This window comes from Lates calcarifer, linkage group LG4 (assembly GCF_001640805.2).
Source record: "Lates calcarifer isolate ASB-BC8 linkage group LG4, TLL_Latcal_v3, whole genome shotgun sequence".
Lineage (NCBI taxonomy): Eukaryota > Metazoa > Chordata > Actinopteri > Centropomidae > Lates > Lates calcarifer.
The window spans coordinates 11,170,178-11,183,697 of record NC_066836.1 but is presented as its reverse complement, the minus strand read 5'-3'; the positions used below and the strand labels follow the sequence as shown (position 1 = coordinate 11,183,697).

General features: G+C 41.1%; 2 protein-coding genes across 6 annotated transcripts; one reads left to right on the top strand and one right to left on the bottom strand.

Moving 5' to 3' along the window:
* Window positions 1-99: 99 nt before the first annotated feature.
* ripk1l (receptor (TNFRSF)-interacting serine-threonine kinase 1, like) lies at window positions 100-6,794 on the bottom strand. 5 transcript variants are annotated; one of them, XM_051069993.1, is made up of 11 exons: window positions 6,716-6,794; window positions 5,975-6,137; window positions 4,939-5,095; window positions 4,655-4,792; window positions 4,340-4,571; window positions 4,099-4,248; window positions 3,593-3,669; window positions 3,379-3,454; window positions 2,609-3,223; window positions 2,334-2,483; window positions 100-1,777 (listed from the first exon to the last, which is right to left on the bottom strand). In XM_051069993.1, exons 2-11 carry the CDS (start codon window positions 6,133-6,135, stop codon window positions 1,455-1,457), a joined length of 2,079 nt encoding a protein of 692 aa, XP_050925950.1. In that variant the 5' UTR covers window positions 6,136-6,137; window positions 6,716-6,794; the 3' UTR covers window positions 100-1,454. The 5 variants fall into 5 exon arrangements, with proteins under 5 accessions (XP_050925950.1, XP_050925949.1, XP_050925948.1 ...); XM_051069992.1 differs by lacking the exon at window positions 6,716-6,794 and adding an exon at window positions 6,471-6,642; XM_051069991.1 differs by lacking the exon at window positions 6,716-6,794 and adding an exon at window positions 6,429-6,641.
* Window positions 6,795-9,084: 2,290 nt separating this feature from the next.
* Window positions 9,085-13,476, top strand: dusp22b (dual specificity phosphatase 22b). The gene is made up of 7 exons (XM_018676513.2): window positions 9,085-9,304; window positions 9,770-9,803; window positions 9,898-9,980; window positions 10,756-10,805; window positions 11,676-11,750; window positions 12,761-12,932; window positions 13,017-13,476. The coding sequence occupies exons 1-7, from the start codon at window positions 9,284-9,286 to the stop codon at window positions 13,146-13,148; spliced, it is 567 nt and encodes a 188-aa protein (XP_018532029.1). The 5' UTR covers window positions 9,085-9,283; the 3' UTR covers window positions 13,149-13,476.
* The last annotated feature ends 44 nt before the right edge of the window (window positions 13,477-13,520 follow it).

The following is a 13,520-nucleotide window of genomic DNA, read 5'->3' as shown; positions in this document are numbered from 1 at the left end:
TGATGACTAATATTCAACATCAAGCAGTGAAGTTTATCTTAAATTTAGATGTTTAGCTCAAAATATTAAATACATGAAATACACATTTGGACCTGTGGAAACATATGCACATACAGTTTATTCAAAATGTCAAAGTGGTTTTCCAGTAGATCCAGGTAGGTATGTGGAAATACTAATGGATATCATTTTAGTATCTTATAGTGAGCACGGTCACCGAATTTTCTAATTATACAGAACAAGACATGAACACATCTTCAAGATCATATAACTCTTGGTATTTCTCTTGATGGAGAAAATTATCTTGTAATCCAAAATACTTACTGTGCAGCAGCTCATTTTGCTGTACATAAGATGATGTTGTAATCAGTCCACACACTTAACACTAAAACAAGTTGCTTATTATTAATTCATGCATACTCACATGTTACTGTGATTTGGGGAAATTACATTCATGGCAGCACATAATCTGCAGCAGACTCAGATTAAAAGAATCAAGAGTTAGATTTACTCATGACCCCTACTGGACACACGGATTACTAGAACACTGCACTGAAAAGTGTTCATCCTCTAGTACAATTTGCATTTCATTCCTTCTTTCAACGCTAAACTAATGTTTTCAGCTTCTTTCAGACTTGTTAACCTGTTCTGTGATTGAGTCATTATGTTTGTGGCTGGAATAAATGTTTACCACACACCATTTGATTGTCCCTGACTAATTATTGTGTTAAAGCTACAGTAACCATGTATTGCTTAGTACAATTTCTGAAAAACAAATGCTTGACAATGTTTACAGTAAAAATATCACTTATGTAATAATTCTTGCTTTGACTTGTTACATGCCATGCCAATGGCATATGAATAAGAATTATTCACATGCCATTGACATGACAATTATTCAGGGTATTTTTTTTTTACTTTATAGTAAATTACAAAATGAAAATCATTTTGAAATTCCATGATTAGGAGAACCTGAACCCCTGACCACAGTGAATCTCTTCTGCTCATAAACATAAGCTTGGTAGGAAAAGTCCTTTGGTAGTTTGAAAAAAAGATTTGAACTTTTGAACTATATTAGTTAAATCCATGTGATCAGTTTATTAAAATGAGTGACTAACCAACAGTTATCTGCCAAGGACAATTTCCTTATAAAAGGTAGTGAGCATGGTTATCATGACAAACAAACATATATTTATATTATTTATGGCTATTTTAAGTTGATCTATCGAGTTTTATATGCCATTTTCAGTGTTTTGAGCAAAACAACATTTTGTTCACCTCTACTGTAAATGGAGCCACCCCAGATGATATACCAAAACCATATAGAACCAATACATATCCTTTTATACTTTTTGTTTTGTTTCTTTTAGTTAAATTGAGTCTATTCCAAACATACAGTGACCAGAGTTAGAAAGTTATTTAGAGGGGACGAGGCAAATATGTCGGGTGAAAAAAGTTTACGAGATCGAGGAAGAAGAGCCGCAGGTCTCCAGTATTTTGTGGATGACATCTACCTTAATGCTTCCGCTCAGAGCTCGAGACAGCTTTCCAACCGTACAGCCAATACTTCCCTCCTTCATTTTCCAGCGCTCCAGCATCTGATGCACCATCTCCGGCAGACCATCGCGGTAGTAGTCATGGTGTATGGTCTCTATTTCCACACTGGTCAGACCTAGTTGCCGTGCACAGCGCTTCCAGTTGGTCCCAATGTTGTCCCTCAGCAGTTCCAGATGCTCCTCAGTCACAGCGTGGTCCTCTGGATGACACAGTGAAGAGACATCTATGAGGATAGTGATAAGCAAGCAACTACCCAAAATTATTTCAAGTGCAACACCAGAAAATACTGCTGCTGTGAACTATTTGAAAACTGTGCTCACCTAATGATACTGCATTCTTTGTATGTTTTCTTTTAGTAACTGCCAGAGCTGAAGCAATTAGTGGATTAGTAGATTAGTCCAAAAATAAACAGAAACCATTTTGAGAATCTAATCCTTAATATTCTGATTTCAGCTTCTTAAATGTGAGGACTTCATGCTTTTCTTTGTTATATGATGATGGCAAACTGAATATTTTTGATTTCTGGAGCACTGGTCAGATAAAACAAGCAATTTGAAGATTTCCTTTTCTGATCTGGGAAATTCCATTTTTCTGTTTTATAGCAAAAACAATGAATTATTATTATTATTTAATTAATTACCTGGAGATTACTCAACACTGACAATAATTGTTAGGGTGCAGCCCAAAGAATGAATAATGATGCTTGCAAACTGATCGACAACAAAACCGTACAGAAATATGATCACATCTGTAACAATAAATATGTTGTTATGGTTTACCATATTTCAGAATGCCTTCTTGGATGAGAGAGTTAGCCGAGCTGTTAGCAGGTGTAGATAATAAACTAAGGGAGGACTCGGAACCTGTGATACTCATCGTGTTGTTGCTTCCAATCTGGATCCCCCTGGCATTCTGAATGTAAACGGACCCTAGAACAAGCACAAAGCAAACCCCTGTCACTCTCAGTCCACGTCAGTCAAGTGTGACAGAGGCAACAGTGCGCGCCTCAGGCTTCTAGATTCCAAATTTGCTCAAGAAATTCTACATCTTGTACCTAGATCTGGTGACAAGCCGCTCTTGCAAGGGCTCAAGAGACGCCCTGGAGTAAGGTCGGGAGCAGATGTATCGGACACCGGGTAAGTTGGCCAAGACTGCTGACGGTCAAAATGGGAATGTGGATGTTGCTGGTTAAACTGTGATAGCGAAGGACTGCTGGCAGACATTGGCAAATGGGATGGAGTCAGTATGGTAGAGCTCATGGACTGGTAGAGTCCATCAGTGGGGCGATACAAGGCCTCTTCGTGGCTGATAGGCTGGACTGGCTCGGCTTTAGTCCAGGAGTGAACGGAGGATACAGGTTGTTCAGGTAGCCTTACAGCATGATCTGAAGTGGCTGTATGGTTTTGTAGGAAAGGGTTTGAAGTATTGTGTTGTTGTTGGTAGGAGTTTGCAGGGTCAAGCTGGTTCTCACAGTTATAGCTTCCGTATTTGTGGTACTGAAGCTCCCGATGAAGTTTCTCATCCAAAGCTGAAGGGTTGTTGTGTACCTTTGCATCTGTCTGAATAGACTCCATTGATGGTTTACACTGGATGTCATGCAGGTCCTCAATACTGGCTTCAACTGGCTCAGGTACACTTCTTTCTGAACTCACCAAAGGAGCAGGGCAATCTGAAAGGTGAGGAGAGGAGTGAAGCTATTGAGCTGCTCAATACTTTTCAACAATTTCTTACACTTTCTGAACATCAAATGTCACATAGCAAGTAAAAGCAGACATTAGAATGTGCAGATTATATCTAGGCCATCACAATTACCAAGATACTCACCTGCTGAAAAACATTCACTAGTCATTGATAAAGATTTCATCTTCTCGACAAGTTCATCTGGGCCTTCATATGATTCCTGTATAAAAATCATATAAAATGCAATGTATTTATGAGGCTGCCTACATTTTTTAAAATTTCAGATCTACCGCTCAGTGTCCACACTGTGCATACAACACACTATTACCAGATCAAATACTCAAAAATATACATTTACCCTCAGATTAAGTAAATCTTCCTCTACATGCGGTTCAAGCTTTTCCTTGTAGAAAGGAAGGAAGAGGTTGTAGCCCTCTACAAGAAAAGAAAAAGGGAGGGTAAGGGTGACAAGAAAATCCACATAGTAAAATGCAGGGGCAAAATTATTGAGCCTGAAATGCGAGGAAGAAACTTTACATAATGTAATGTATGCCTGTACAAACATAGTGACAAAGACTCAAAAACAGCTGCAAGCAAATGCAAGACACTAGCATCCTGTGGAAATCCTGTGACTCTGATTTTTGGGAACTGAAAAACAACACTGTCTTTGTCAAAAGTTCATGAAACCATGACATATATTGCAAAACCAATGTCAAATTCTAGCGGCGTATTAAAAAAGAGTAGGGAAAAAGTAATAATAGCAGTTACAACAGTGTCATTTTTTCATTAGCACTCACATAATCTGTTCTGCATCAGTGGACCATGTGCTCTATTCTTTATAACACACACGCACACGAAGAATACCTTTAAATGTTGGTCGTTGCTGCGGATTGTGACTCCAGCACATCTTCATAAGCTCAATTATTTCCGCAGGTGTGTCGCCTGGAATCTGGTCCTCGGCTGGTCGGTCTCCATTACGAACACACTGGCTGATCTGGTCGTCACTCCTGGCATCTGGACATTAAAAAAAAAAATTAAGACGCTTTGGTTATCTGCATGAGGTTTACTTGATGTAGTTAGGGGTCACGAATACAGCCAAACTCACTCGCATATGGCTCCTCCCCTGTGAGAACGACCCAAATCACGATCGCAAAGCTGTAGACATCAGACTTCTCAGTGGAGGCTGTGTGTATGCTCTCCAGGTGCTCGGGAGCCATGTAGCTCAAAGTCCCGGCACCTCTCGCCTCAGCTGATTGGGTTATACGACTCCTCCTGCGAGACTCTTCCTTTGTGAGTTTGCTCCATGTTTGGCAGGTGGCCAGGCCCAGGTCAGCAATCTAGAAAACACAGAGGAGAAAATATTTAGATAACAAAGATTATGTGCTCATGCTGTAAGAATCATAAATAGTGTGTAATATACCTTGATGTGAAAATCCTTGTCAACTAAAATGTTTCCTGGCTTGATGTCCTTGTGAATGACACGTCTCTCTGAGAGGTAAATCATCCCTTCCAAAATCTCTAAAATGATTCTGCCCTTGATTGATAAAGGTACAGAGACCTAGGAACAGGGACAATTTAATGTATTAATCCTTCACTTCATATAAAAATACCATAATGTGATTTATTTAAAGTTGCAAACTATGGATGAAAACTCGAAGAACTACAGACGATGACTGTGTGACTACAGATTTGAAACCTGCTGACCGTTTGTAGCATGTCCAACAGGTTGCCTCTGGGGATGAGTTCCATAACTAGCGAGCAGTCTCTGTCCTCCATGATCACACCCAGCAACTTGACCACTCGCTCATGATTCAGACTTGCCATAATGTTCCCCTCCTCCAGCAGTGATCTTTTACTCTCCCTGGAAAGTATAGCAAGTATAGTGAGAAGCAGATATTGGCCAGACAAGAGGAATAACTTGCATCATTTTGAGCCTTATAGTGGGCTTAGGGGCAGGATGTAGGGATGCAGTGATCTGTTACACTACACGGTTCCTCTGTCAGTGTTCTTATAAAATGAATTGTTTCTGCTGTCAGTTGCAAGCATTCAGACATGCTAAAGCTGTTTTAGCACCACAGAAAACAATGCCCTACTGTTATCCATGAGAATGGCTATAATTATTTCCATACAGTGAAATACAGATTTTTAATTTAGGAGGACAGAGAACTTGCATTAGATCAGTACTTGATATCAGTATACGAAAGACAGCCCAAGTTTAGGTATCAGCATGGGGACAGAAATAGCTGGATAGCATTTCCTTGCAATACAGGAAATGAGAAACTGAAATCACACATCTGAATTGCCATGTTACAGCTACAAACAATATTATGAATGACGTTTTTTGAGAGGATGAGCTGTAAATGAAATGTTGTTTATGTTGTTGGGCTGGAAGACCTACATCCGCCTTAGAGATGAACTAGCTTGTTTGTCGCGTGTCTATTAAAAGGAAGTATTTAGAAATATGAATCACTGCACACTTCTTTTTCTTTGCACATAGCCTGGGGATCACGCACACACACTGCTATTATACCAAACTAGGCTCACAGCGATTTTAAACAAACATCCAGCATTCTTGCATCCATATCATATAATAGACTTTTCTTTTCTACCAAAAATTATAAGTGGGTCTGAATGAGTTGTATGGAGAGTCTGGCTGTAGTGTCCTGCCGGACACATGATTCAAGTTACCATCAGGAGAAGGGGAAAACCCAGCATACTAATCGATGCGCGGATAACTTACTCGTTGCGAAGACAACCCGTATACATCGTCTTCAAGACCACCTGCCCAAGGGTAACATGGTAGCACAGGTAAACCTCTCCAAATGCTCCATAGTCCAGGGGCTCTTTTTTGATGAGATCTGTCGACCTCATCTGAAGTGAGGACTGTGGCGCGGTGGCCATCCCTGATAAGAGGTAACAATAAAACATCGTGACCAAACACTACAGTTCAAATAAACTCATAACAAAGTGGTCAACACATGTGTACTGTCAAAAGTAAAAGGAGACATGCTGAGGAGACAGTGTGAATGACTGAAGCGGCGACTCAATCATCCGTAACATTCAAAACACTCAACAGATGTTAACTGTAAGCTAGCGCCTTAACGGTTCCCGAAACTTTCGGCAACAAGACAAACTTCGTCCTCGTAACGTTAGCCAAACCCTTCACCCGAAAAAAAAAATAACATCATACATACCATTAGCTAGAACTGTCGACAAAACCTAGGGTAAAATGTTACCTAAATTGGCTAATAAATCCAGGTGCTGCACTTTATTAGTAGTTCCTGGATTTCCTCGACGTTCTGTTCAGAAGTGAAAGCGAGCAGGCGACATAAAAACTACAAACGGCCTTACGAGTCGATAACAGAAATAGATCAGGACGGCTAGCAGATTCAGAGTTTTTGAGAGGCTGAAAACGCCTAAAACCCATTCTATAGGAAAACACAAAATCAGGATATGATATAAGGTTGGTTTTCTTTCTAACCTTATCAAATTTAAACACGTTTTTGAGATAAAGAATTCCCCTGAAGTAGGACCATTGTAAATCGTGTCGTGTGGCATTGTTGCCACCTACTGGTGAAATTAATTATCGCAGCCTAAAAAACTCTTGCATTGTATAGCCAGAATAAAGCCTGAACTGTCTCTGCAGTAGCTTTGCCAGTTTATGATTTGACAGTGATTCTAACACAGTGTTGTTGTAGTCTTTACATCTAGACAGTTTTCATCTGTATCTAAACACCATTTGTCTGCAGAGAGAGCAAAGCAGTTTTTTAAAGAATGGGGTAGAAAACTGTAAAAAAAAGAACAACAACAAACCAGTTTCATGTAATTTCTTGCTAAAGCAGCACAGCATAAGTCTTCCCTTAGCCTATTATTTTTTCTTTAAAAAGTTCATTGATAAAACAAGGTTATTGTGAAACTAGAGCGGGAAACCACCTGAATTGTAGCCTCTGACAGCGTGGGCGATGAATGACATGTAGGCCTACATTTTGGGTAGCCTATCTGTGAACACCCACACAATAAATTCCTCCTTTTGCACACTAAAGCCACAACAAAGCAGTATCATATTTACCTGTCTTGTATTGTCTTGGTTTTCTGGTTTACATGTTTGTTTGTTTTCCTTTATTTCTCTCTTTTTTCATTTCCTATTATTCACATATACTGCTGGTAATCCTCAGGTTATTTGGAAAATCTTTCAGCTATGACAGATTACAATTAACTGCGCACTATAATACTATTCAACAAACAAATCTGTCACGCATGTACATGTAAACAACTTTCCATCCACAATTAAAATGGTTTGAATGATTTAGAGATTACCTTGAACAAGTGGTTAGCCCTGTTTTCATTGAGAGAACATTGTCAGTCATATTTTGGCAAATTATCAGTCATAATTGAAATACAGTTCCACCTACATGTACGCAACCAACTTTATTACTAACAGCATGAGTTTTTTTCAGGTATTCAACAAAGGCAAACCGTTTTAGACAAATTCATCACTATACTACTCAGATGAAAAGTCTTAATCACACTGAAAAATCTCAAAACTCAAATTGAGAAGGCTGAGGTGAGAATGGCAGGAGTACTCATAAAGGAACAGGTGATCGGGCTGAAAACCAGGTCACTCCATACTGTTCCAATTCCCAACCTGATATGAAAGGGTCAGAGCACCCCACAAATGTTCTGCAGACACCTCCTCCCATTGAGGCTGTAGTCTGGCGGTCTCATGCTGCCCCACATAGAACAACAACAGATCACCAGGAAGTTAAACCAACTGGCGCCTGTGGTGTAAGTGTGTGGCCTGTGTAAATGTGTCAATGTGGGGCAGTGGGTAGCAGTGCTTCCTGTTGATGTTGCTAATGTGATGACTATCAGTACATGACTGCAGGTGCCATAGTTTCTCGGTAATAGCACCAGTGTAGCTGTCCATGCTACTGACTGGCTTCTAATGCCTTTCCCAGTTGTCTTGCTTGTTTTTCTAATCAGCTGCCTTCAGCAGAGATGTTGGAGATGGAGGTGGTGCCTCCTCAGACTTGATGGTGTCCAGCAGTAGAGCTGTCTGGGAACCCTTGTCGTCCTCAGGAACAAAGATACAAGCTAGTCATCTAGCAGAGTCTGCAAAGACTAGCAAAGATGAAGGTCTTGGTTTGCCTGCCATTTCTCAGAGGAGGTTGATGGTCCAACGCTCCTCAGGGGAGAGTCATGTCAAGGTGGTAGATTTCATTGGTAACACCAGTGTCACCAGACTTGACAAGCCTCTCAGTAGAGGTATTTGTCTTGTCGGTCTGACTCTTCCCCTGTTGTTTGACAGATCCTTCAGGCAAGGGTAGTGCCTGGGTGACTTTTTCCAGTGATGCTTCTGAGAAATGACTTGCTTTAAATTTGCACACGGTTGGGACAGTTGCAGGCATCGCACAGAGGAGGATGCAGTACACAGTCCCCCACCGCCACAAAGGAACCAATGATAAGGCATCTTGAGCAGCTTCTCTGAGAATTAGTCACTTCTACTTACGGGAAATTAATTTTATATCCCCAATTTCAATCAAAGGGAAAACTATAACTCTTTTTTTTTTTTTTTTTACAGTGAGTTTATATTCCCTCTCACTTCCTAGTAAGATTTGAATTCCTGACTGACTACATTGTGTGTGCATATATTCCTATAATATTCCCACAGGCCCTTGGTTAATTTTACTCTGGTATGTAGCCAGTCGAATTTTAGGGTTTAGTATTTGCTGTCCAGGGGCCAGGCTATTAATATTCTAACATTATATCTGACCACAAATCCAGGTTTGGGATTAGACCACACCTGCGTCCACGCTACAAAATCCGCTCTCTTTATGTCACCAAACTACATCTCCCAGCATTCCTCACCGGGAGCCTGAACAGCAGTGCTCGGCTTGCTCGGACGCGGAGCTGCCGCTGCCTTTTTTTGTGCGCCTCTACAGCGGGTTTGGGAAGCCGTCAAGCCGCTGGTTAAGCAGTTTCAAACAACGAGGAACCGCAGCGTGGCGTTTTCTTTTCAACACTATTTCTCAGATTGGGGTCTTTCAGCATGGGTAATGGCATCAATAAGGTACGATTTTCATCTGTTGCATGCGCTGGAGTTCACACACGAATGATCCTCCCTCTTGACTTGAGTGTAAATAAGGGGAGGATAGGTTGTAATCCTCTATAGTCTTTGAAATATATATTTAAAAAGTTGTGTCTTCTCATCAGTTTCACTCAGTCAAGCTAGGCTTGTCTTACTCAAATGAATTCAACGTAAAGCCTCTTAACTTAGATGCTGTAACTAAAAAATATTTAACATACTGCTTATAGTTTTTTCATGAAAGTTTGTGGTTTTTTGCACGGTCACGTGATCTCAGCTTCTTTTTTGAACCACGGGCTATTGTTTTTAATTATCACTTCATATTTTCAGGGTGTCATTTGAGTCAGGGGTTTCAAGTTGTCTCAGCTGTTGTATCACTTCTACTGTATCACTGATGCTCTGACCATGTCTGCTTGAACTGTGCACTTACATTATTCTCTGTCCCTGCAGGTCCTTCCTGACTTATACTTGGGAAATTTCAAAGGTGAGTGTCAAAGTGTCATTATGTCATTTTGATTTCTTATATACGGTTGCACACGCACATGATCTTTGCTTTTGGTGTCATTTGTTTATGTCAGATGCGAGAGACCGAGAACAGTTAGCCAGAAACAACATCACGCACATCCTGTCCATTCATGACAGCGCGGCTCCCATCCTCCAGGTGAGAAGCGTCCTCACCCCCTAAATCTACTTGTTTTAACACGTCTGCCCTCACTGGGATCATAAACGAGCATCTTAAGTTTCTCATTAAATTTTAAGCAGAGTGATCAAGCAAATGAGGCTGGACAGATCTGATTGGCTGAGAGACCCTCTTGGTTGCATTAGTTCCCTGCCCGTGACTTGAGCCTCTTGACACAAGTCCATGAACCGGTCTGTCAGGTTGTTCAGGAAGAGGTGCCTTAGCATGCACCAATAGTGCTGCCAGCTCCAGAGTGAGTAAACAATAAGCAGGGGAGTTTCTCTTCCTCATGTGATTCTTAGAGTATCATGAAAAATGCAAGTCAACACCAGTTGGTTTGGACAGTGTGCTTAGTTGTGTGCGTGTGTGTGTGTGTGCCTGCGTGGGTTTGAGAGTAGGCGGTTGTTCTTGCTTCAGCCAGTGTGGACTGTGCAGTCTCACTTCATTATTATTTTTTCCAGGGTTATTGATTTTCATGTAAAGTTTCTCTTAACAACTGCAAGTACAAAAGCAGCTCTGTAATTTTAAAAAAGGAGAGCATGCACAAATGTGACTGCGAATCAGCTTAAAATTATTCTTTCACACACAGTAGCACAGCCTGTGTCCATCATCAGGAGCACGCACACATGTATTGCGAGACCTTGAGAGCGTTGATGCGCGGGTGGTTGTGTTTATTAACCTGCTGTTTATTGATTTGTATTAAATGCATCAGAGCCAAGTGACTGCTGACAGGTAACTGGCATGCTCTGTCCCTCAGGAGATGACCTATCTCTGCATTTCAGCGGCTGACCTGCCCACACAAAACCTGTGAGTACCGAAATGTGCAGCACAGCAACACAGCTACAGAACAATGAAAGGCTGAGGCAAAGAGAGACTACCACATCCATTTGACGCTGCACTGTGTGGGCGTCTGAGGTTCATTTTCTTCAAGCTAACGTGTAAATGATATGCTTTCACAAGCTCAACGTTTTAACTGTGAACTTATTCTCTGACTAGACCACAGCAGCAGGGCTGGATTCAGCTCTTGGTGCGAGGTTGTTGGGTTTTTTTTTTGTTTTTTGGTTTGTTTGACGTGAACACATGACATGTACACATATACCTGCAGTTGTTTTTATGTAACATGAGAAAGTAGGGAAGGGTGGTGCATGTAACACAAAGGGATACCCTGGTTTAGACACACATGTGCATGAATACGCACACACACGCACACAAATGTTTTATGGCCGAATTCACATTTCAGCAGGAAGGAAGTCTCACAGCTCACTTCTGCAGTTTTAGCACGATGGTTGGTGCTGTGCCTCTATTTATACACACAGCTCCCTCCACACACACTCTCTCACACATATGAATGCACACGTGTGTGCACATACATATGCGCACAAATACCCCAGCCAACCTTACAACCCGAGGTTGTTTTGAAATCTGTTATGTGACACTAATTCTCTCAAACCTTAGAGGAGCACACCCTCTCCTTTATCTGTCCACAATGAGAAATGAAAAGGTCTTATACACACACACACACACACACACACTATGCACAAAAAACACTCACGTCACACAAGAGCTTGAAGCATCAGCGAGGACAAAATAACAGCACGCAGCAGCACAATTTCTCCTCTCATAAGGGTTTAAATGTGGTCATGACCTATTATAACAATTATTTTCTTTCCTCTGCAGGACTCAGCACTTTAAACAAAGTATAATGTTCATGCACGAGTCTCGCCTCAAAGGAGAGGGCTGCCTCGTTCACTGGTGAGAGCAAGATTGCCTGTTGTGCCTTTAGCCTGAACCCTAGAATCAGGCTGTTGCTATGTAGCCCACAGCAAGTGACTGAACTAGACAGATTTCCTCCATCTATCTTACAGTAAAGTAAAGACACATTGAATAAAAATGTACAGTGTTCATCTGGAGCTGAAAACAATTGATATCAGCCAAGTATGCGAGTGTACCCATGTGTAACTGCTGCACAGAGGAGATTAAGTGATAAGTAAAGGCCTATTCTTTAACTTCCCAAAACAGAGTACAGTAACAAGTCTGACCACGTTGTGTTTGCATAGTAGCATAGCTGACCGTATGACCACAGGGGAAAGTTATATTTGGTTAGACAGAGGGTCTTCTCGGAAATACAGTGGAACAAGTGGCTATTTATAAGATTTACACTGACACAGGTTTGTCTGCTTAACACTTCTCAGCCAAACAATTGAGATTCTGTCAAATGTGTGAAGTGTGAATTGAATCAATGTCCTCTGCCAGTCTCAGTTTTACCCCTTGAATTTTCTATCTGTCACTGTCTGTGGTCTGGTTGGTCTTTCCTACAGTGTCGCCTACTGTAGATTTAGATACCGTAGATAAGGCTCTAGCATTTTTCAGTATGCTGGATTTAGCTTCTTTATCTAATTATCAGTAATGGGAGACGAGAAAACTTATCTGTATTTTCACTGTCAAAATTATAGCATATAGACCAGATCACTACATCGCTTCAAAATGTTTGTTTTACTAAGTAATATGTAACTTTAGTTGTGGATGCAGCTGTGAATCCTGGTTTCTAACATGGCATATCCAGATTTACAGAACAGGACGTGATGTGTACATATGCAATATAAGTGATCATAACGAGGACATTCATGTGCATGTGCTCTCTATGTCCAGTTTAAATGGAAAGCACTTTACACCCATACCTAAAAGTTTTGTGGGGAAATCATGGTTATCATATGGTCTAACAGTTTAATTTCTTGTATTATACTCCTCTCATCTTCATACAGTTTGGCAGGTGTGTCCCGCAGTGTCACCCTCGTGGTAGCTTACATCATGACAGTGACTGGGCTGGGCTGGCAGGAGGCCCTCGCCGCAGTGAGGGTGGTCAGGCCCTGTGCCGGCCCCAACCTGGGATTTCAGCGCCAACTCCAAGAGTTTGAGGCCACTCAAGCTGATGAGGTTAGTCCCACGAGGGGAACTGAGCACGGGAAAATAAAAGTAGGAAAGAATATCTTTACATTGCTGTTTTTTCTTCTCCTGTAGTTCAGAGATTGGCTACGGAGGGAATATAAGGACAGCCCCTTCAATGATGAGGCTGATATACGGGATTTGCTTGCCAGGGTGGCCAAAGTCAGTGGTGAGGAGGTGGAAAAACAGGCATCTACACCACCTTAAGGCACCGGATCTGGAATTTTGATGAGATCTTTTGTAGCCCAGCCTGAAGCATTACACCACTGTGTGATGCTTAATTATTCTGGACCAGTTGGCAAGTCTAATGTGCTTTGGAGTGGACTCCTGTGAGGATCTTTCTTGCAACTGGAACAATCCTCTAGATTTCATGAACACTGGAAGAGACATTTATTATGGAGAACACCTATTCTTTTTTCTTTTTTTTTTTTTTAGCATTGGTGTTGCTGGTGCTGTTTTTCTAATTTATAAATGTTTTGGACTGTGTGTTTTGTGTACTGTGTCATTAAACAGTGAAATAAAAGGAGTAAAGTGTTTTGTGAGTTTGTCAGTCAGTGGGCTGTCATACTGAAGGTGATA

What these genes read in the sequence shown, in the direction of transcription:
- ripk1l (XM_051069993.1), bottom strand. Translation starts at nt 6,135, where the DNA reads ATGGCCACCGCGCCACAGTCCTCACTTCAGATGAGGTCGACAGATCTC. An exon ending in ACGGGTTGTCTTCGCAACGA is followed by an intron (nt 5,096 to 5,974) that starts GTAAGTTATCCG and finishes TATACTTTCCAG; the next exon opens with GGAGAGTAAAAGATCACTGC. An exon ending in AGGGGAGGAGCCATATGCGA is followed by an intron (nt 4,249 to 4,339) that starts GTGAGTTTGGCT and finishes TTTAATGTCCAG; the next exon opens with ATGCCAGGAGTGACGACCAG.
- dusp22b (XM_018676513.2), top strand. Translation starts at nt 9,284, where the DNA reads ATGGGTAATGGCATCAATAAG. An exon ending in ATACTTGGGAAATTTCAAAG is followed by an intron (nt 9,804 to 9,897) that starts GTGAGTGTCAAA and finishes TGTTTATGTCAG; the next exon opens with ATGCGAGAGACCGAGAACAG. An exon ending in GCGCGGCTCCCATCCTCCAG is followed by an intron (nt 9,981 to 10,755) that starts GTGAGAAGCGTC and finishes TCTGTCCCTCAG; the next exon opens with GAGATGACCTATCTCTGCAT.